A 21929-nucleotide genomic window follows, 5' to 3' on the forward strand; every position below is an offset into this window, starting at 1 on the left:
CAGGTTGCCTGGATGACGTGTCAGGTGGAGGCTGAGTTGTCAAATGCAGGTGCCACGTGTCACTAGAAGTTGTTGCAGAGACTAAAAATCCCCTCCCTGCCCAAACTGTTCTCAGCTCCACCGGCAACACCCTCCACTCACCACCCCTCCCCAGCACTCCTCCACCACCGCCACCGCCACCACCACTACAACCGCCTCACAACCTTCGCAACTCATGCGAGTCCTCCACCTCTTCTTCTTCCTCCACAACCTCCCAAAGCTTCACCCAATGGAGGTTCTCTCTCCCGACAACACCTTCCACCACCACCACCACTACTCCTCCGCCACAACAACCACCACCAACGCCACCACCGCTTCTACTTCCCAACAATCTCGAAGAACTCTTTCACCTCTCCGAGCAATATAAATACCTATTTCATAACGTGCTGTTCATTTGTTCAATTCTGTTGGGCGAGGGAAGAAAAGAGAAACATGCTGCGACGCAGGTTTATTGAGGCAATGCGTCGAGCACCTTCTGCCCACCTCCGTTTCAGATTCCTTTGCATCCAATCACCGCGAGAATCCTCCGAAAGCGATTCTGAGAGCCCTCAGAACTCAGAGAGCTTGTCTAGAAGGATCGAGAAGCTTTGGAAAGGGGAGGTTGTTGGGTCTGCCTTCCGCACTTGGATGGGCGATGGATTCCCCGTTCACAGAGGCCATGTCTTCCACGCCATCAACCGTCTTCACAAGCTCAACATGAACAAACGCGCACTTGAGGTAACAACCAATCATTATTGCTTCCAAAAATATGATTTTTACTTCCAAAAACATTCCCTTAAGTTGAACTCATGTTACAATTATTGTAGGTGATGGAATGGGTGATCCGAGAGAGGCCCTGTAGGCCTAGGGAACTTGATTACTCTTATCTTGTGGAATTTACAATTAAGCTTCATGGGATTGAATATGGTGAGAAGCTCTTCCCTCGCATTCCAACCGAGTTTCAGAATGAGTTGCTATACAACAATCTGGTCATTGCAATGCTGGATAAAGGTGTCATAAAGCTTTCACTTGAGTACATGAAGAAAATGAGGGAGTTGGCTTATCCCATCTCACATTTGGTCTTCAACCGCCTCATAATCCTGCATTCCTCACCCTCCAGGAAGAAGTTGATTCCGAAATTGCTCACGCAGATAAGGTCACCCCCCACGTGTCCACCTACAATATTCTGATGAAAATAGAAGCCAATGAACATGATCTTGAAGCCTTGGTAAAGGTCTTTGCTCAGATGAAGAAGCCACAGGTTGAACCGAACGAGATATCTTACTGCATTTTAGCTATTGCTCATGCAGTGGCAAGGTTGTATACTGCAACTGAAGCATATGTTCAAACTGTGGAAAAGTCTATTACAGGAAACAATTGGTCAACATTCGATGTTCTACTTATATTGTATGGATATTTGGGGAGCCCAAAGGAGCTAGAAAGAGTTTGGGGAATCATTCAAGAACTCCCCTTGGTTAGATCGAAAAGTTATATGTTAGCTATTGAAGCATTTCGTAGAATCGAAAAGTTATATGTTTGCGAAGGTTGTGAGGCGGTTGTAGTGGTGGCGGCGGTGGCGGTGGTGGAGGAGTGCTGGGGAGGGGTGGTGAGTGGAGGGTGTTGCCGGTGGGGCTGAGAACAGTTTGGGCAGAGAGGGGGGTTTTTAGTCCCTGCAACAACTTCTAATGACACGTGGCACCTGCATTTGACAACTCAGCCTCCACCTGACACGTCATCCAGGCAACCTGTTGGCAACCGGTCACAGGGGTCGATACGTCCACTAATGTTGATGGTTGAGGACCTGGTTGAGGTTTCTGGATGATAAAGGTGCGACATGTCCTAATTTAAAATGCTCAGGGGCCGGAAAGGGTATTTACCCTTTTTTTTTTTATAAAAGTAATATGTAGGGTGTGCATGGGTCGGGTGAAACCGGGTTTGATGTGATCCAGACCCGGCCTGAAATATATACTGGGCCTATTTATTAGACCCGAATCCGACCCTAGACCCGATGAAACCTATACACTTTCGGGCCACGATTATACCTGGTAAAAACTGGGTGAAAATCGGGCCGTTAACACTACATTATCTTGATACCTTCTTATAAGCTAGCATGTGAAATATCCAAATTTCCAAGACTCCAACCATTATTTGACATGGTAAAATTCACTTAGAAAAATATAACAAGAACCAACTCTTGTCTAAAATTAAAGCATAACCATAATCAATACTAATATTGTCTAATAACACCAAATATTTAAATCAATATAAATAACACAATATTATATATTAGTCTAAAATCTTATGCATTTTAAACATAAAACATTAACTTATAGTCTTATAATAACTAATAACACAAAATATTAAGGATAGCCATAATCAATACTTAAATTCCACATAAGAATAGCCATCATCCATCACTAATAACACAAAATATTAATTGTGTATGATGATCGGGCCACCAGACCGACTTCGGGTGACCCAAGCCATAGCCCGGACCCGACCCGAAATAATGACCAGGTCTATTTTTGAGACACTTATCCGACCTTAGACCCGGTAAAATCATACCAAAATAGCCCCTAAAATGTTCGGGGCCGGGCCGAATCTTCGAGTCGGGTCGGATCATGCACACCCCTAATAATATGTAAATTGTAATTTATATAATTATGTGTATATTATTAAAAAGTGTTTGTGAGCTCGAATTCAGTTAGTTGTCTATTAGATAAAATTATTAATAAATCGAATTCAATTTTTTTTAGTCTAACTCTTATTCGACCCAATTTGATTTTTTTTTTTTTTTTGTCAAGCTACATTAGGAGAGCCTCAAAGACCTCTCATTCGGAGAGTTGACAAATTTTTTTTAATAAAAGTAATATGTAAATTATAATTTATACAATGATGCGCATATTATTAAAAAGCGCTGGTGATTTTAAACCAACTCATAAATTTTAGAGAAAATGATAAAAAAGTCTCTGAACTTTTGCTTGGCGGACATTTTTGTTTTTAACTATTAAAAAATATTTTTAAGTCCCTGACCTTCACAAAATTTGGATGGATCAGTCTCTGACAGAGGCATTTGGACGGAGGGACTGATCCGTCCAAATTTTATGAAGGTCAGGAACTTAATAGTATTTTTCAATGGTTATGGACGAAAATATCCGCAGAATAAAAGGTTAGGGATTTATTTGTCATTTTCTCTAAATTTTAAGTGAGTTAGCCAATTGGACAAAATTATTAATAAGCCAAGTGGTAAACTGAATTCACTTTTTTTTAGCCTAACTCTTATTCGACCTAATTTGATTTTTTTTTTTTTTTTGAGAGGCTCAAAAGTTAAGACCTCTCATTTGGAGAAGGGGACATGTGTCATTTGAGCAGTTTATTGGCAATTTGATTCAATTTAGTTTTTGGACGTGGGCAATTTGATTAACTTTGTTTTTTGGTATTATATATTTTGATTCACTTTTAATATCAGCATTATCAATCTTCTTTTTGGTCAACGGACCTAGGATCCATCTTTCGTTTTTAATCAACGGACCTAGAATCCATCTTTATGAATGATTAATTAACCAATGGGCAATGGCCAATTGGCCATCCACTATTTGGGCTCTTGGAGAGTTATTTTATTAGGCCCAAATTTCTAAGGAATGACTTGATTCTTTTGCTATATTATAATGGACAGCTTGGATAATTGCTTTTTTTTTTTTTTTTTTTACCAAAAGATAGAAGATTCGAACCCGCAACCTCTTAATTGAGTAAGGAAAGACTATGCCATTTGAGCTATAACTCTTTGGTTACTCATTAGAGGATTTTGGTGTTGATGGATTTATTAAGTTGCTTTTTATTTTTATAAACTCTCGATGAGACGACATTTATTTTACAAGGTCATTGGAAAAGAAGACATGAAACTATATTTTGTGTGCTAATATTGTAATATAGAAATAGTGAATTACCAATTCGATTTTTGTCTATTTTTTTAAAATGATAATGCGATCTTTTAAAATAAAAATGTTTTACTTTGACTTTTATTTTCTATTTCTGTGACATAATATAGTCCCTGTAGGTATTTTTCTATTAAGTCCTACCGAAAAAACGATGACGTATTTGGTTACATACATGAGTTGTCACATCATATTTGTTAAGTTGGTCTTTATGTGTCAACGTGAATAATCAGAAATGAATAGAGATCTAACTGTTTCTAAATTTGAATTTATTAGAGATTTATCTATCTTTATTTTTTAAATAATATTTTTTTAATTATTTTTTATTCATTATATTAATATTTTTTTAATAAATTATTGAATATATAGTATAATAAGTACAAACTAATTAATAAAATTATTATAAACTAAATAAATAATTTTTAAATATAATTTATTATTAATAATAATAACCCTATGATATATTATTAGTATTATGATGTAGATAATTTTTACAAAAAATTAAAAATTAATAAACACATTATTTGATATATACTAAATTTTTCTTTTAGTAATAGCAAACTTAATTTTTATCTCTTTAAACTAAATTAACAATTTTATTTGATATCTTTGCACTAAAATATACTATCGGCAGACTACTAATATTAAATTAAATAAAATATAATATATATTATGGACACTATTTATAAACTCAACAAACTCAAAGTATCAATAATATTATTAATCTATTAATAATATATATTGTCCTAAAATTATAGATCGATAAAAATTTATCAATTTATAAAAATAATATAAATTAATTAAAATTTTACGTATATTAAAATTCAATTACTTGCATAGTATAACTAATAATTAAATTTATATATATATTTTACTAAAAATCATTATATATGACTATATATACAAGCAATTGAATTTTAATTTACGCAAAATTTTAATTAATCTACATTATTCTTATATTGATAAATTTTTATTGATTTGTAACCTTATGATAATATGTATTATTAATAAATTAATAATATTATTAATATTTTGAGTTTGTTGAATTTATAAATGGTTTCCATAATTTATACATATATTATGTTTTATTTCATTTCGTATTAGTAGGCTGCTGATAGTGTGTTTTAGTTCAAAGATATCAAATTGGATTATTAATATAGTTTAAAAAGATCAAAATTAAGTTTGTTATTACTCCAAAATAATTTACTATATATCAAATAATATGTTTATTAATTTCTATTTTATTGTAAAAATTATCTAAATTATAATACTAATAGTATATCATAGGATTATATTATTATTAATGTATTAACTGTATTTTAATGTTTATTATTTATATATTTAAAAATTATTTATTTAGTTTTATAATATACGATATTTTTAAATTTGAATAATTTACTAAATTAGTTTGTATTTAATATACCATATATTCAATAATTTATTTGAAAAAGAATATTAATATAATGAATAAAAAATAATTTAAAAAATATAATATTTAAAAAATAAGAACAAATAAACCCTTAATCAATTTGAATTTAGAGACAATTAGATCCCTTTTTATTTCTCATAGCTCAGCATGTAATCTGACATGTCATCGTTTTTGGTTAAGACTTAAAAGAGATTAAAAGACTCTGTGTCCTAATATATCAACGGACTGAACGGAGTATTGGAGTTTGTGGATTTGACTCCTCTAAAATACACAAAATGGCACTCTGTTTACAAACAATAGTTCATAAAATAGAAGTTATTAATTCTATGCTGCTTAACTCATCACCGCATTTTATGTAAGTTTAGAAAGTAAAACTCGAGGTTACTCAAATGTGCTTCTCTTACAATTTTAAGATTCAAATTACGAGCATAAGCATTTCAATAAAATGAGAATAGAGTGAAGGCTTAAAAACTCCACCATACCAACAAAACCCACAATCATCACAATCACAATTTGCAGAATTTGTAACAAGTAATTTAAGTTCATTTATAAAAATAGTTTAATTACACCACTAAAACTAGTAACAATAACCCTGGAAATCCATTCCAATTTTCATAGATAAACTATACGTTTACATATAAAGAAATTTGGTGGATATTCCTATCTTTACATGAAAATGGCATTGTAAATTATTAGATGGTTTAATATGTTTGACTGAATCATCTAACGGTTCACAATGTCATCTTTTTATGAAGACGATCATAGGAACATTTCCCTAAAAGTCCCCCCCCCCCTTTTTTTTTTCCCTTTTCTCCCACTTCACCCTCTAACCAAACACACCAAGTAACTAAGGGTAACAATTAGAGCTGAAAATCGATCTAGTCTTACCTAATAGTGCCAATAGAGAGATTTGATCCGTATAATTTAGCATAAGGTGACCACAAAAACAAACATCTTGTACATTTTGACAATGTCAGTTGTTTTAACAAAGCAAGCCCTGAACAAAATTCACTTGTACCATCATCAGCTGCCAAACTTTTTCTCCAATTTGTTTTCATCAAACTATATCAACTGAACAGAACAAGTGCTGCATACCCAAAATTAAGATCAACTACAATTTATAACCTGACAAAATAGCTACATACATTGCTGCAAGCAAGAAAGGAGAATTTCATAAGGACCAAACCAGCAAGCTTGAGAGAGTAAACACAGAAAAAAAAGTGCTGCTTGGACAAAATGACAACACAAACCATAATGCAAATCTGCAAGCCTCCATTGTCAATTAATCTTTGTTTATATGCTTTTTATGATATTCACCAGATGAATCTATCCATTTCTCATGTAATATGCTGTTTTGCTTAATGCTCAGCTGTGATCGGTTTTTGCATGAGCTGAGGGTTCTCTTCAACTTCTATATCACCATTTACCTGAAGTTCTGCTTCATCTGGATCGTCAGAAGGGACTGCCCTAGGAGGTAGAGCTTCAATGTTCCCACTGATTGAAGTAGTATTCTCTTCATTTTTTGTAGCCACCTTAACTTTCTCCTCTCCGGCAGTAGCACTAGATGAGTTGGTATCTTTTTTTGTTGCACTAGGCAAGGTCTTATCGCCCTTCACCACCTTAGATTTAGTTGTTGCAGCTGTTGAATTGGAAGGTCGTATCCTTTCAGAAGCTAGTCGAGTAGGAAGAGATTTCCTTGGCGGTTTCTTTTGCTCAACTGGAACAGTTTCTTTAGTCAATTTACCCTGAGATGCCTTCTCGTCCAGACTTAACCGACCCTGTTGAGAACTGCTGCTAGTATTTCCATCTGAGTCTGGATTTATTGAGCCCTTTTTCCGACCAAGCTTGGGGGATTTTGCTCTTGTAGTTGGTATCTACGTCAGTAATGTCCAAATTATTATAATATTAAATTTTCTGATTGATAAGACAACACATTACACAACAAGAATAAAAGAGAATATCAATGATCCAGAAGAATTTAAAAGTATATAGTTGCACTCAATCAGATAATTCACCCAAGGATTTAATTTGAATGCATTTTGCCAATATATAAAAGTTTTAGAAATAAATCTAATTATGTAGCTACATCAACCTAAAGTGTGACACTGTGACCCAGCCACCCACTATATTAAACAAAAATTATTAAAAACAGAATCATTTCATTGAATGGCAGTGTCACAGCATACTGTATCACGATCCAAATCTAGAGGTTCCCCATGGATATTGAAGAAAGCAGTTAACTGATATGAAGAGTAATATCTGAATTGGTAATTCTAGTTTAGTTTTGAGAATGCTTTGAGATCTGCCAAATGAAATTGACAACATAATGAACATCAATATAAGAAGTATGCATCTCAACTCTCATACATATGACATAAATAGCTAACCTTTTATTTCACCTATCAACCATTTTGTGATCACAGGATACTTAAGAACATCAGAGAAACTTATACAACAAAGTGACAGACAATGATGTCTAGAAGTGGATACAGTAGGAAGAAAGCTTCCATCAGCAAAATAGCTTGGTTCCGTGCACCCTTTCATTCACATAGCAGCACAGATATAGAATACATACATAAAATATAGCTTCAGATGAACAAAAAATCTTCTGTAACTAATTAGTGCCTACTGCAGAAGCATGAATCATGCAGAGGACCATACACATTCAAGAGAGAGAGAGAGAGAGAGATTACCTTCTTGAGCTCCACCTTAGGAGGAGGAGGCTCCTGGTAGAAACTTGGCATTGGAGTTGCTTTAAATGTTAGACTCTTCCTAAGCATCTTAATCTCGGCTTCTTGAGTCTCCTACAAAGAAGTTAAAGATTGGCATGATTAAATGGCAAACTCCACAATCTAGTTTTAATGTCAGATGTCAAATATTCTCACCTTGGATTTTGCTTGCATGTTACTCTTCTCCACCTCCTTTTGATGAATCTTTTCCTCAAGTTTGGTGTAAAACTGCCCTCCAAAAAACCAGTTTGTTTATTAGCTACAAGGCTACAACCTTATTTGGGAAAATAATAATAGTAAAAAAAAAAATCCAAAGTAAGTGCTAACATATATTTACCTCTTTTCTTCTCTCAGCTCGCTCACCACACTTGAAACTGAATCCATAGTTCGGAAGTGTCCCCACCCTACGTGGTTTGTCATCTTCTGCACCGCTATTTCAGAATAGATTAAAGATAAACCACGATAACACAGCATCACATTCCTCTTTTCACTTATGCGGAACAATAATATATAAACCCACTTTTTAAAAGGATACACTGAAGATTCTGTTTCTCCGTGAGCTTTCTCAGAGGGTCCCTTTTTCACTGATTTTGTTTTTGTATTCTCCCTGTATCCAGTATATTATAGTCCACCAGTCAGCTAATTACAATAATCAATTCTATGTAAGTTTCATATGATGAAACATTCACAAATAAATGAAAACATTACGGACGTTGGTATCTCAGAAGATGCTGCTTCGGATTTTGAAGAGTGCTGAGATAAACAAAACACAAAATCATCAGTGATGCATTTAAATAGACAGAATAGAAAAGGAAAAAAGAAAGAAGGTATGTAAAGCATGAATGGTTATCTGAGTTCCCAAGTAAACATTTTGGAAAGCAAACAAATTTAACCAGTGTTTACCTTGGACGATTGATTCTGCCGATCATTAAATGACCTGGTTTTAGCAGGCTGTCGTGGACGAGCTGAAGCACCATTTGAAACAGCAGATGTGGTCTCTTCAGCTTTTCCATCTTTTCCCCTTCTCACCGAACTAGAATGTACACCTCTGGAACTTGGTGCTTTGGTATTGTTATTCTTCACAGGAGCCTTCCGTGCTTTTGATTGCTGTGTTTGGTCTTTGGCTTTCGATTCCTCTTCCTAGAATTGAGCACACACATGAGATCTGAATAATATAGCTAACTAATGAAACCAACTCCAGTAAAACAAAAACTTCTCAGTTCTCACCTTTGAATTGGTAACATTATTTCCTCTCATGTAGTCATTAGATTCTTCATTTTCTCTCGTAGATGAGTCATCAGTTGTAATGCTATCATGCTGGTTGGAATTTTCAGTTGGAGACGCAGCTTCTGTATTTTGGGTGACACTGTGGTCTACATCATTCAAAGCGATGCCATTCTCTTGTTTTTCAGGTTCCTCAAAAGCACCATTTTGGTGGACCTTTTCTACCCCATCATCAGGTGAAAGGTTATTTGGATCCATCACTCGCACCAAGCTACAATTTTCACGAAAACAATGAATAGCCGCTTAGAGATACAAGAATGTTATATAGTAAACAAATTTATCATCACTAATGCCAGTGTTATTTTCTCACAAAAGTTCTTCCTTTTCCTTATCCACATTGCAAATTTAAATAAAGGGTATACTCTGAAATGTCCACTTACCCACTCGAAGGAACTAGGACTGAGATGATAAAATAGAAGACCTGTAAGGTTGTTTCAAAAGTTACTTACCAGTCAAATTGAATAAAGCAACACAGTCATCATAATTCAAAAGTGTTGTATTTTTTATTTTTTTCCCAAGTGAGAAACGTACAAATTCAAAATCATTTATCACTGAAAAATATATACAAACAATTCATTTCCATGGGGTGGAGATTCATCAATAATGTCTAATATTTTGTTTGTATAGTCTCATAAGTAATGCTCTCTTGTTTACCTAATGCACAAAGAAAAGTTCGGAAGAGTGAAAATTCATTCCTATCAGAATAGGTGAAACAAAACCAGGCCTCAAATAATTGAAAGTGCTGATACAATTGAAATTGAAACATCCAAATTGACACACTTATGCTGCATTTGCTTCATCAACCAATTAGAAAAGGCACTTGTTACTACTAAGCCAAACATGAACAATACACGATTGATGACTACAACTGCAAATAAATCCAATGCCTAAATACACAAACAAACAAAAAAACAAAATAATCAATCAAATAATAACCCCAATCCCCATTTTTGTGACCGCATATTCGTCATCGTCATCATCACCATCATAATCATAATCTTAGTCATAATAATAACAAAACAAATCGGCACAAAAATCCTAATCTCACTTAAGTTGACGGTTTTCAAAATTAAAAGAAAAAAAGAACATTCGATCAGTTTCTGACAGTAAGCGAGTGAAATTCAACAAGAGTCATGATAGGTTTACCTGGTAAAAAGGATAGTCAAAATGCCATGAAAGATTGGATAGAGAACACCATTGATAGATTGATAGTAGAGAGAGAGAGATCTAAGAGAAAGAAAAGCGCAGAATTAGAAATGGTGAAGAAGAAGAAGAAGCAGAGGATCACGATCAGAAGATCCACCACAAACACACACTACTATTACAGCATCAAGATCCGTAACACTCAAACTGTAGTTGTTGCTCGTCGATTTATCTAATTTATTTTTATATTTCTTTTTTTTAAATCTTAATTGTATAATTATTTTTATTATTGTTGAAAAAAAAAAGGAGGTGAAGAAGAAAGATTGCAAGAGAGAGAGAGAGAGAGAGAGAGAGGAGCGGTTTTCAAATCCAATAGCGAGTGAAGTCGCTTTCTCTATTTTTTATTTTTTATTTTATTTTTTCTGTGACTGTAAAATGGAGAGATAGTAGAGTGAGTGAGTGAAGTCAGAGAAAAAAGAGAGAGAGGCATGAAGTGAAGAGTGAAGAGTGAAGAGTGCAGTTAATGGTGGAAAAGAAAACATGTCTTTACGGTTTCCACGGAAATGAGCAGGCACGGTTACTTAACTTCCTACTACTGTGCCACCCACGTACCACGTGATTTTCAACTGGCCATCACAGATATCAAAATTACGCCAGCATATTATGTTTATGCATAATTATCACGAAAAAATATAAATTTAATTTTGATGCGTATACAAAATAATTTTATAAATATTAATAAAAATAATTATTTTTTATATTAATAATTAAAAAATATAATTAGATAATTATATAAAATATTTATATTATTAATATATTAAAATTAAATTTATAAAATATATATTTAATATTATAATTTTTTAATTTTAATACATTATAAAATAAATAAAAATAATTATATTTTATATTAATTTTGTAATTCAAATAAAAAAATAAGATTCAATGAATATGTCAATTTATTAAAATTAAATTCTTTTATTATTCTACTTTAAAAGATTTGATTATTTTTAATCTAAATAAAGTTAGTATTTATAACTGTTTGTTATACTGATAATAAAAAACTAAACACTGATTAAATTCGTTATTTGACTTTAATTTTAGAGATTTTTTCCCTTAAAAAATACAATCAGTAAAGCGGAAATAAAGTACAATATTAGAAGAACATTAAGTTCTTTGGAAAATGAAATAGATAGAAATAGGAAAAATATCTCTATTTTGAAATACATTTTGTTTAATTTTATCTTCATCCGCATGCATGTGAGTTATTTAGATAGTGTTTGTTTTAAAATATTGAGATGGGGAGTGGATCTTTTTCGGTAAAAAAAAAATAGATGGTGTGTAATGTTTAATCTAATTATTCATTATTTTTTTTTATTTATTTATAGTCTCACTTATAGAATCAAAAGTAAGAGATCATATTGGATTCTGTCAAGTGTTAAAAAAACTGGAGAGAATCCATTTCAAATATCAAAAGATTATTATTTAATATTATGTTTGGAGACTGATACTAAAATTTTAGTTTATATTTCAAAATTTTAGTATTTTAATATCTCCAAAAAATAAAGACATAAGAAATTGAAATTTTTGGAGACAAATACTGAAATTTTAATAATATTTTATACCTAAAATATCCTCATTTCAATTAATTAATTCTAACTTTATCTAAATTAAATTAAAATTTTATTCTTATTTGAGTCTCTATCTCCTATCTTATATCAAACACAATATTAAAATTTATTTTAATTTTTGTCTATCAATTTCTGTTTCTCCATCTTAATTTTTCAATTTTTGTCTTTATTTCCCAGTTTCAATCTCTTCATTTCTATTTCTCTTCTAAATGCTTTATGTATATTTTTTTGATACATTAATAACAATATTTTAGAACATCCCAAACTAAAAAAAAAATAAATAAATAAGTTGTGTTACTATTTTATTGATTGATGTGGCAAACCCGTCTCTAGCTCAGTGGTTAAGAGCTCATATCAGGTAGTTTGGAATATAATAGTAGTTAGCATGTGCAACTTGAGAAATTATATAAAATAAAAAAAGGAACATTGAAAAATTAACATGACCGGTAATGAACAAATGATTATATAGCACCAAATTAATTACTCTAAACGAATAATTAGTTTCTAATATGGATGTATTTGCATGGATATGATTATGGTTGATGACTGATGAGGACCTGGTTTAGTCTTATGCCTATTTGTCTTTATGAAAGATCGAATAATGCTTGGTTGTTAGTTGTTATGTTACACTTTTAATTAAGACTCTTGTAGCATTTGCATATAATTTAGGCATCAACTAGGAGAGGCCTATTTGAATATAATTTTGCGGTATCTAGTTATTAAACGAAAATTTTGTGGATTAAAGATAACTAAAACTTTTCTAACTTTTTTTATATATAAATTAAAGTTTACTTGTTACACCGACGATAATATAAAATAATTTATATGGTCATCATTTAAAATTTTCTTTTAAATGATTATTCGTCTATTCAAATAGTAAATACTAAAAACAATTATTTGAACAAATTAAGTTTGGCTAATGTTAATGTGCTTGAAAAAAAAAGAAAAAAATATAATGTTCTTTGAAAATTAATTTGCTATTAAAAATAAAAATATAAAATATCTTTAATTTTAAATTTTAAATATTAAATTTTAAATATGAATCATTGATATAAAATATGATAAATAAAAAATTAAAATATATTTAATTAACAAAAAGCTTAGTATTCTTTACTTGATGAAAAAATACTAAGTGACAAATTATTTTTATAACGGAATTTAATTAAATTTTTTATATATTTTCTCTTTTTTTTATTAATTTTTTTGTGTTAATAAGTTATTTAACTAACTTAATTAAACTTAATTACTAAAATAATTTATCTGATCATATAGCATTATCAAATAAAAATTATTTAAGGATTAACTACTAAATTGGTTTAATACAAATTTTAAAATCTAAAGATAAACAAAGTTGGTATGTGTTGGACCCCTTTCAATTTAATAACACCTTTTTGTGCAGGCTGTTCCTAGTTAGCCTTATTAATAATCAATTGATGTAATCATGCTTTCTTTTCATGTGACAAATAAAGAGATTAAAGCGTTAATATAATGTGGCCAGAGGCCACTGTTTATTGACTCTACCAAAGGAATTGCCCATTATAGGGCCACACGTAGGGTCAAACAGAGTTTAGTTTAAGCAATAATATTATTTTCTTGATTTGCTAATTAATTTGCTTAATGGATTGTAACACCAACATGACAAGACATGTATACTTTTCTGCCAAGTTGGATGCCATAAAGATAGGTTTTGGGACCGTATCAAACAAAGATTGATTTTGTTGTGGCGTTCATGGAATATTATTTAGTATTTTTTTTTTCCTTTTAGATGCTCTGGTTAAATGATAGAATAAAATATTGTATATTTATATATAGGATAAAGTACATTTTTTATTTCTGAAAATTGATTAAAATTTTAAAAATATTCTTAAATTTTATTTTGTTTCAAAAGTTTTTGATTTGTATCAAATATACTTTTGATGACTAATTTTTCAAAAAATTTAAGACCAATTCAACAACAACTTCATAAGGGCAACTCTCAACACAAGCAAATTAAGCATAATTTTCATGTATTATTGTTAAATTGATCTTTAATTTTTTAAAAATTTAGCCGTCGAAAGTATATTTGATGCAAATCGAAAATTTTTGGGATAAAATTGAAACAAAATAAAATTTAGGAATCTTTTTGAAACTTTTACCAAATTTTAGGGACAAAAAGTATACTTTACCCTTATCCTTATGTATATTGTTAGAAGATCCAAATTTACAGTAGTACCCTTGGTGATTTTATGAATTGGTTTCTCTATTAACATGTGTCAAGTAAAATCATCTTAATATACATTATTGCTAAATTTTGCACTAGATACAAAGATTAATAACAATTAAAATATAATCAATTATTTCACCAAAAAAAAGAAAGCTAAAGAAAAAGAATGCAACAAATCCATGATGATTCAAATAGTAAAAAAGTTTTAATCACTAAGTCTAGTATTCATTAATGAAATTATTGTATCACAAATAGTGATCAATGTTTACAAACAATTTTATCTGAATTTCTTTTGCTCTGTATATCTTTGGTCCTTTACCTACCTTTATTAGGAACATTTGAGGGCCTTTTTTCCTTTCTTTATTCGTTTTCAGTTAAATTACCGATACTTACTTAATTTATTTACCAAAAGTTCGACTAATTTAACTTGAATTAACTGAGATTTTATAAAAGAGATTAGGGTCTCCCAATTTATTTATTTATTTTTTATTTGAAGACAAGAATGTAGATACACAACAAGTGTATGTGGTCCAAACTTCCAAATATCTTCTTCAGGAATTACAAAAAAGAACATAGACTCTATTACGTCCTTTTTAAAGTATAATTTTATTTTTCATCTCTTGTGAGTTTGAGTTGGGAGATCAGATCCCACTTTTTGTTATTTATTTATTTATTTATTTTTGGGTTATCCACTGGACCAACCTTCTTTATTCAATCATTCAGTGAAATTTTATACCTTTGAAAAACGCAAAAAAAAAAAAAAAGCAAAATATTATAGGCTCAAAAATTTGATTATGGGGTTTTGAGTGGTGTATTGGCTGGAAATGGATGAACCTAGTGTATTTACGCATGGATAGAGATATCAGGTAGAAGGGTAACACGCAGGGGGCGTGTTGTACCACGTGGGTGTTGGACACGTGGCAGCATCCTGACCAACACGTGGGGGTGTGTTGGACACGTGGGGGCGTATTGAAACACGTGGGGAGCGTGTTGAATGATTTCCACAATACTATAATACACTTTAAATATCAATATTCAACCAAAACATAACCTCTATTTTCGTATTAAAAATAATTTCTGAATATTATAAGATCAACTGAAAAGAGAGAGAGAGAGAAAGAATTCATTTCTTTCATGATGCACAGAAGATAACCTAGGAATATGCAAGAAGTGGGTGGTGGGTGTCTTTAGAACCTTCAATTTCTAAGCTCACTATTGCTTTCCTTTGTCCCAAGGAAACAATGACATGCATGTTAATCCAAGCAACCAAATGCCTCAAAAAGACAAAAGCCTACGTTGATTGATAAATCATAATAATATCAATTATTTCATTTGATATTAACGGTAAGAAGTTATTAGGACGTGCGTGGAGCATAAGTTAGATATATACTTTACCCCCTTTTTGCCTAGTGAATCATTAATATCTGAACCTTATTTCAGAAATTCAATTATATATATAAAAGCTACGAGTTTTTTAATGAATATTTTTCATTCTTAAAACTCAACCCTAAATCTATTGGTTAAGAATTAGAAAACGTGTGAAGAATTTGCTTTAAAAGTAATGTAAAAAAAGGGGGTTTATTGTCACTTGACATTTGTTGAAACTACTCTATTGTTAATTTCACGGATTATTCATATTGAGATGGTTGGATAATGCTGCATTATGGTAATTCAAGCATGTGTCTTATTTGATGAATTCACCAATCATAGCAAAACAGATATTGATAATTTGAGATAATATTTTATAAAAAAATTGTCAAAACTGAAGCACCGGAAATAAAAATAGGTTCAAAGGATTCTTTTAAAAAATAGGTAGCACCGGTTACCGGTATATGAATTTCTTATGCCAAATGGATATGAAATTTGAATACCATAACACTTACTTTGGCATCCATCAAAGTTGTGTGTGGTTTAAATATTACTTTGTTACAAAGATTCCATTCTTATGAGAATTAAAGATACCCAAAGAAAAGGTAAGAATTGAAATTATGGTATTTTGATTTCCTAGAATCAAACTTGCTTAGAAATAACTTTTCAAACTTTGAACCAAACATGAGAATATGATATTCCCATCTTAAAATTTCTAAGAATTATTTATAATTCCTCCAACCACACACACCCTAAGAGATATTTGATTACTAGCTACTACTGCTTGTACAAGAACTAATATAACAGTAAAAAATAACATGTCCATTCCGTGAGAGAAAGTGAGAACAGAGCAAAAGTAGACAAAAGGTATGAGCAAGAGAGAGTTGAGAGAGTTTGAGTGAAATATATATATTCGGAATTTTAAACATTCATTGCATCCATGGGTGGTTCTATATAATAAGGATTCAATTCAAATTTCTCTTATTTCATTTATTATTGGCAAACATTAACTTTTTTCTTGTTCTTCATTTTTCCATTTCTAAGGGGAATACATCATTTTTCACTATTTGTCAAAGCTACTTTTAGGATTTTTTCCAAAAATACGTTGCTTGAATGATAGAAGGTGGGTTAAAGAAGAAAATAAAACGTGGGATAGAGAGCGACAGATAGAACGAGTTTAGAGTAAGGATAAAGGAGTTAGCAGAGTTTATCATGGATTAACATAGGATGTGCCCACCTACACGTGTATGTATACAGATGCAATGATATATTGACATGTGGCAAGATGATGGTTGCAGGAAACAAGCTTGACAGAGCTCTATAATCTTGGGGAGTAGATCCTCTCCAGTGCAAAAAGAACTGGATGGTATCCAGTGTAAAATCTCACCCTTCATTGTTCTCTCTCTCCTATTTAATTTTGGTCCCACTTATAGAATTAAAGATGAGAGATCACACTTTATACTCTCGTGTTAAAAAAAATAGAGAGGATCTATTTCCATAATCTTGTTTGCCTTGGTAGTGGAAGGGGGAGCCTGCTAATGGAATAAGAAGCCAATGTTACAGATCCCCAACTGGATTTAGGGAGGTGGGCTGGGCCGTTGTTTTATTTTTTATTTTCAGTCATCAGTGGTCTAATCGGGCTTATACATCTTCTACGTTGTTTCAGGGTTTAACGGAACACAACACTGATGTAATCCCTTTTCTGCTGTCACCATCGTGGTGTTCCTCACAGTTGGAGCCCGCGCCTTGTTATGCTGTGCTCCATTTTTGTTCCTCTGCTCGCGCTGTGCCGAAGCGTCTGGTGTGCTCAGGTCGGCGTTCTGAAACCTTTGATGTATATCGTTACAAGGGAGAACCCGCAGCGAAATCGCAACCATATGCAATTGAAGGGTTCGGCGAACAATGTGATGATGAATTCTGTGAATTTGGGTCACCTACAAACACAATGACATGAAAACAAGGAAGCTTCAAAGAATTGGCCGAGGAACAGTTACAGCAATACATGAAAAATTGGGCCAGTCACAGCGAGCAGCAGCGCGGATGGGAGCGGGGTAGCACAGCAACTTATGGTGAATTCGGAGGTTGTTGGAGATAACTTAAATAACTTATCATAGAATAAACTAATGATTTGGTATTTGTGTCTTGTGTTTTCTTAATTGTTCAATTTGGCTGATAAATGTACATTATTTTCTATTGTGTTGTTAGACGTTTGCTGTTTTGTCTAGAGTTCATAGTTTGGTTGTTTGCATCTTGAAAAGACTTCGAGGAAAGGATGATGGTATGAGTGGGAACTTTTTCAGCTGTAAATGGCACTCTTGCTTTGCTAATCTTCTTCTTCTGATTACTTTAAACTTCATATCTGCAATTATTAATGCTGGAGTAGCTGGATGTTGTACTGGCCTTGCACTAGGCTTTTCAGGTATCATTTTTTTCTCCCTTTATTTGGATTTACTGTTAGTTGAGTCCCACATTATTCGACTAATTGGAATTGTATATAAAGGGCATGACAACATTGTATTATTTAATGGGTTTTGGTAACAATTGCTCTAAGAATGCTATTTTTCACTGGAAAGATGAGCTTTGGATGTTCCAATCCGTTGGAATACATTAAAAAAATTCAGAAGTTTCGCTCCTTGATTCCTTAATGAAAGAGAAATATAAATTTTGTTCTCTGCTCTCTCTTTTTAGGACTCATATTCTACTTTTCTCCAGGTGCGCCACAAGCTCTCTTGCAGAGTTGCCTCACTTTTGGGGCATTTTCCTTTATTATGGAAGGGCTAAACAAGCAGCAACCAGCACTTGCGATTCCAATCTCCCGAAAAACAAGTTTGCAACATAATACACGCCCGCCCCTCGTACTCCCCCTTCAGTTCCCTCTTCCAGATGAAATGAAAGGTGCTTTTTCCCTTTTTCTGCGAGTCACTGAAGAAGCGCAACAAGGGAGCTCATGGTACTTGGCAATAAGAAATCAGGGTATCATACTTTTCTAGCATCCTGTAGATTAGATATGCCCCTACCTTCATTTTTGTATTAGATTTCTTGTAGCCTTGTAGCTTTATTGGCATTTTTTTTCCAGAAATTTACGGTGAAAGGTATTGTTCCGAAGACTTTACATGTTACTTAACCGAGTTCTAAATATTGCACTTTATCTTGTACCTTGTTGGTAGAGTATGTTGTTGGAGAGCATAATATATGATGAATGATTCAGCTGTGATTCATGCATGTGGCATATCGAAACAAATGAGTGTAACTAAATATCTACCAATTAGATACCAACTGATTCCGTAATCTTTTTAACTTGTAACTAAAATTGGATGTATACACAATTTTTTTGTATTATATTAATATCTCTAGCTTGCACAATAAATGTAACCGTGGTGAAATTGCTTACCAGTGACAATTTCTGGAAGCATAATTTTGTGAATTTTCTCATGGCAGCCTCCTATTACTAATCAATTTCCTGATTGCCCGTTAGGACAAAAGCATGAATAGGATCCAATTGAATTGAGACAGGTATCCTTACTTAGACATGTATGAATCTACCTATCACATTCATCAATGTTTGCAGTAACAGAGAAAACAAATTGAAGTTGCCAAAGAAAAGATAACAAACTATATAAAAATAGATGAATGTTTAATAGAATTAGTTAATTACCTGTGCAAGCATGAAGGTATGGATTTCCTTCAAAACCTTGGTTGCATTGACACCGGTAACCATATCCGCTCTCTGCCTCCACACAAGTACTATTTCCCTTGCAAGCGTTGGTACCTCTGCTCAAAGATTCTTTACACGTCTCGTTTCCAACACTCCAATCAAAAACCACAGGGAACATTTGATATGGTAGATTCTCCAAGTGGTCATTCGAAAACGAGTAGTAGCCATTCTTGACGACAAAGGAATAGCTACAGTAGAGATAGGTTGCTACTTGAATTGTGGCCGTTGTCATTCCGGTAGGAATATCCACCTTACAACACCCGTTGCTGGAACAATGTCCCTCATCGATTGCCATACTCATGTTATGACATTGTGTTATGCACCCCACTATAGAACCGCTGGTGTTGCTGTAGATAGTAAGATAGCCGAAAGTACTGCAGCCAACAGCTATGAACTTGTTGTCTTTGCTTGAAATGATGAAAGAAAGAATATTTGTGATTCCGAAGGGAGGGGTAAAACTAACGGGATTACCAAGGACTATCATAACAAACATCGATGGCAAAAATCAATATATCTACTTGACCTTGGGAGACGTTTATGGCTATGACTGGCTTATTGTCCCATATTAACTTGGAAATAGTACTGTTGCAAGTAAGTTCAAAAGATTTTTCTAAAAAACAGGTAGCACCGGTATATGAATTTTCTATGCCAAATGGATATAGAATTTGAATACCATAACACTCACTTTGGCATCCACTAAGAGATATTTCATTACTAGCTACTACTGCTTGTACAAGAACTAATATAACAGTAAAAAATAACATGTCCATTCCGTGAGAGAAAGTGAGAACAGAGAAAAACTAGACAAAAAGTGTGAGCAAGAGAGAGTTGTGAGCGAAAGAGAGTTTGAGTGAAATGCAGTTTGAGTGAAAGAAAGACTATTTATGATTCCGAAAGGAGGGGTCAAACTAGCGCAATTACCAAGGCGACTATCATAACAAACTTCGAAGGCAGAAATCAATATCTCTAATTGACCTTGGGAGATGTTTATGGCTATGACTGGCTTATTGTCCCATATTAAACTGGAAGTAGTAGTGTTGCAAGTAACTTCAAAGGATTCTTCTAAGAAACAGGTAATACCGGTATATAAATTTCCTATGCCAAATGGATATGGAATTTGAATACCATAACACTCACTTTGGCATCCACTAAGAGATAATTGATTACTAGCTACTACTGCTTGTACAAGAACTAATAGAACGGTAAAAAATAACATGTCCATTCCGTGAGAAGAGAGAAAAAGTAGACAAAAGGTGTGAGCAAGAGAGAGTTGTGAGGGAGAGAGAGTTTGAGTGAAATGCAGTTTGAGTGAAATGCTCCTTATAGGAGTATATATATCATTCATTGCATGCGTGCACTTTTTTCTTGTTCTTCGTTTTTCCATTTCTAAGGGGAATAATTTTTTGTTCAATCGGAAAGTAAGATTATTTTACTATGATTCAATTACAGATTCAAGGAATACATCATTTTTCACTATTTGTCAAAGCTACTTCAGTCTTGCATTGACAAGAAAACTCTACCGCGTGTAATGGCTGCAAATCAAATATTATGTTTTTAGGATTTTTCCCAAAAATAGGTTGCTTGAATGATAGAAGGTAGGTTAATGAAGAAAATAGAACGTGAGATAGAGAGCGACAGATAGAACGAGTTTAGAGTTTAGAGTAAGGATAAAAGGAGTTAGCAGAGTTTATCATGGATTAACATAAGATGGGCCCACCATAGACATAGCTGATGCAAGGATGTACTGACATGTGGCAAGATGATGGTTGTAGGGAACAAGCTTGACAGAGCTCTATAATCTTGTTTGCCTTGGTAGTGGAAGGGGGAGCCTGCTAATGGAATAAGAAGCCAATGTTACAGATCCCCAACTAGATTTAGGGAGGTGGGCTGGGCCGTTGTTTTAGTTTTTTGTTTTCGGTCATCAGTGGTCTAATCGGGCTTATACATCTTCTACGTTGCTTCAGAGTTTAACGGAACATGGCACTGATGTAATCCCTCTTCTGCTGTCGCCGTCGTGGTGTTCCTCACAGTTGGAGCCCGCACCTTGTTATGCTGTGCTCCATTTTTGTTCCTCTGCTCGCGCCGTGCCGAAGTGTCTGGTGTGCTCCAAAAGGACTTTACATATATGGCAATGTTGGCACAAGTAACTTCATTCTTTCATTTTTCTTTATTTCAGATGAATCTTTATGTTACCTGTAGTTCAAACTTCACCACCACTTGATTTATGGTTATCATAATGTTAACTTGCTTTCAAGTTTTATTCTAGTGTTTGTGCATATACGACAACTTGCTTACTCTCTCTCTCTTGGCTTTAAGTTGGGTGCAGCCGACTATATTGCAGTTGCTGAAAACTATCACACTGTTTTCATATCTGATATTCCAGTGATGAGTATGCGCATCCGTGACAAGGTATGGTTACTGAAAGGTTGAGTTTACCTCAAATGTATTGATAATTGCCTTATTTTACTACGAAGGGA

At 33.0% G+C, this 21929-nt stretch overlaps 2 protein-coding genes and 1 pseudogene across 3 annotated transcripts; 1 reads left to right on the plus strand and 2 right to left on the minus strand.

The window, feature by feature from the left end:
• The first annotated feature begins 498 nt into the window (after positions 1-498).
• Positions 499-1654, plus strand: LOC107647639 (pentatricopeptide repeat-containing protein At1g07590, mitochondrial pseudogene; annotated as a pseudogene).
• Positions 1655-6317: 4663 nt separating this feature from the next.
• On the minus strand, positions 6318-11054 carry LOC107605359 (protein WVD2-like 5). 2 transcript variants are annotated; one of them, XM_016307221.3, is made up of 10 exons: positions 10542-11054; positions 9776-9816; positions 9339-9606; positions 9015-9251; positions 8824-8864; positions 8647-8718; positions 8449-8542; positions 8268-8339; positions 8076-8186; positions 6318-7256 (listed from the first exon to the last, which is right to left on the minus strand). In XM_016307221.3, exons 3-10 carry the CDS (start codon positions 9591-9593, stop codon positions 6741-6743), a joined length of 1398 nt encoding a protein of 465 aa, XP_016162707.1. In that variant the 5' UTR covers positions 9594-9606; positions 9776-9816; positions 10542-11054; the 3' UTR covers positions 6318-6740. The 2 variants fall into 2 exon arrangements, with proteins under 2 accessions (XP_016162707.1, XP_016162708.1); XM_016307222.3 differs by lacking the exon at positions 9776-9816 and having other exon boundaries at positions 10542-10829.
• An 8206-nt stretch (positions 11055-19260) lies between these two features.
• LOC148563066 (wall-associated receptor kinase 2-like) lies at positions 19261-19945 on the minus strand. The gene is made up of 2 exons (XM_088491139.1): positions 19393-19945; positions 19261-19280 (listed from the first exon to the last, which is right to left on the minus strand). Exons 1-2 carry the CDS (start codon positions 19943-19945, stop codon positions 19261-19263), a joined length of 573 nt encoding a protein of 190 aa, XP_088347265.1.
• Positions 19946-21929: the final 1984 nt, after the last annotated feature.

Source organism: Arachis ipaensis, chromosome B6 (assembly GCF_059453495.1).
Source record: "Arachis ipaensis isolate K30076 ecotype BB chromosome B6, ASM5945349v1, whole genome shotgun sequence".
Lineage (NCBI taxonomy): Eukaryota > Viridiplantae > Streptophyta > Magnoliopsida > Fabales > Fabaceae > Arachis > Arachis ipaensis.

Coding starts and splice junctions, on each gene's coding strand:
- LOC107605359 (XM_016307221.3), bottom strand. CDS start 9,593: ATGGATCCAAATAACCTTTCACCTGATGATGGGGTAGAAAAGGTCCAC. Junction 8,543..8,646: donor GGAGAAACAGAATCTTCAGT/GTATCCTTTTAA, acceptor ATTCTGAAATAG/CGGTGCAGAAGATGACAAAC. Junction 8,187..8,267: donor ACATGCAAGCAAAATCCAAG/GTGAGAATATTT, acceptor ACTTCTTTGTAG/GAGACTCAAGAAGCCGAGAT.
- LOC148563066 (XM_088491139.1), bottom strand. CDS start 19,945: ATGTTTGTTATGATAGTCCTTGGTAATCCCGTTAGTTTTACCCCTCCC. Junction 19,281..19,392: donor ATACCTTCATGCTTGCACAG/GTAATTAACTAA, acceptor TGAATGTGATAG/GTAGATTCATACATGTCTAA.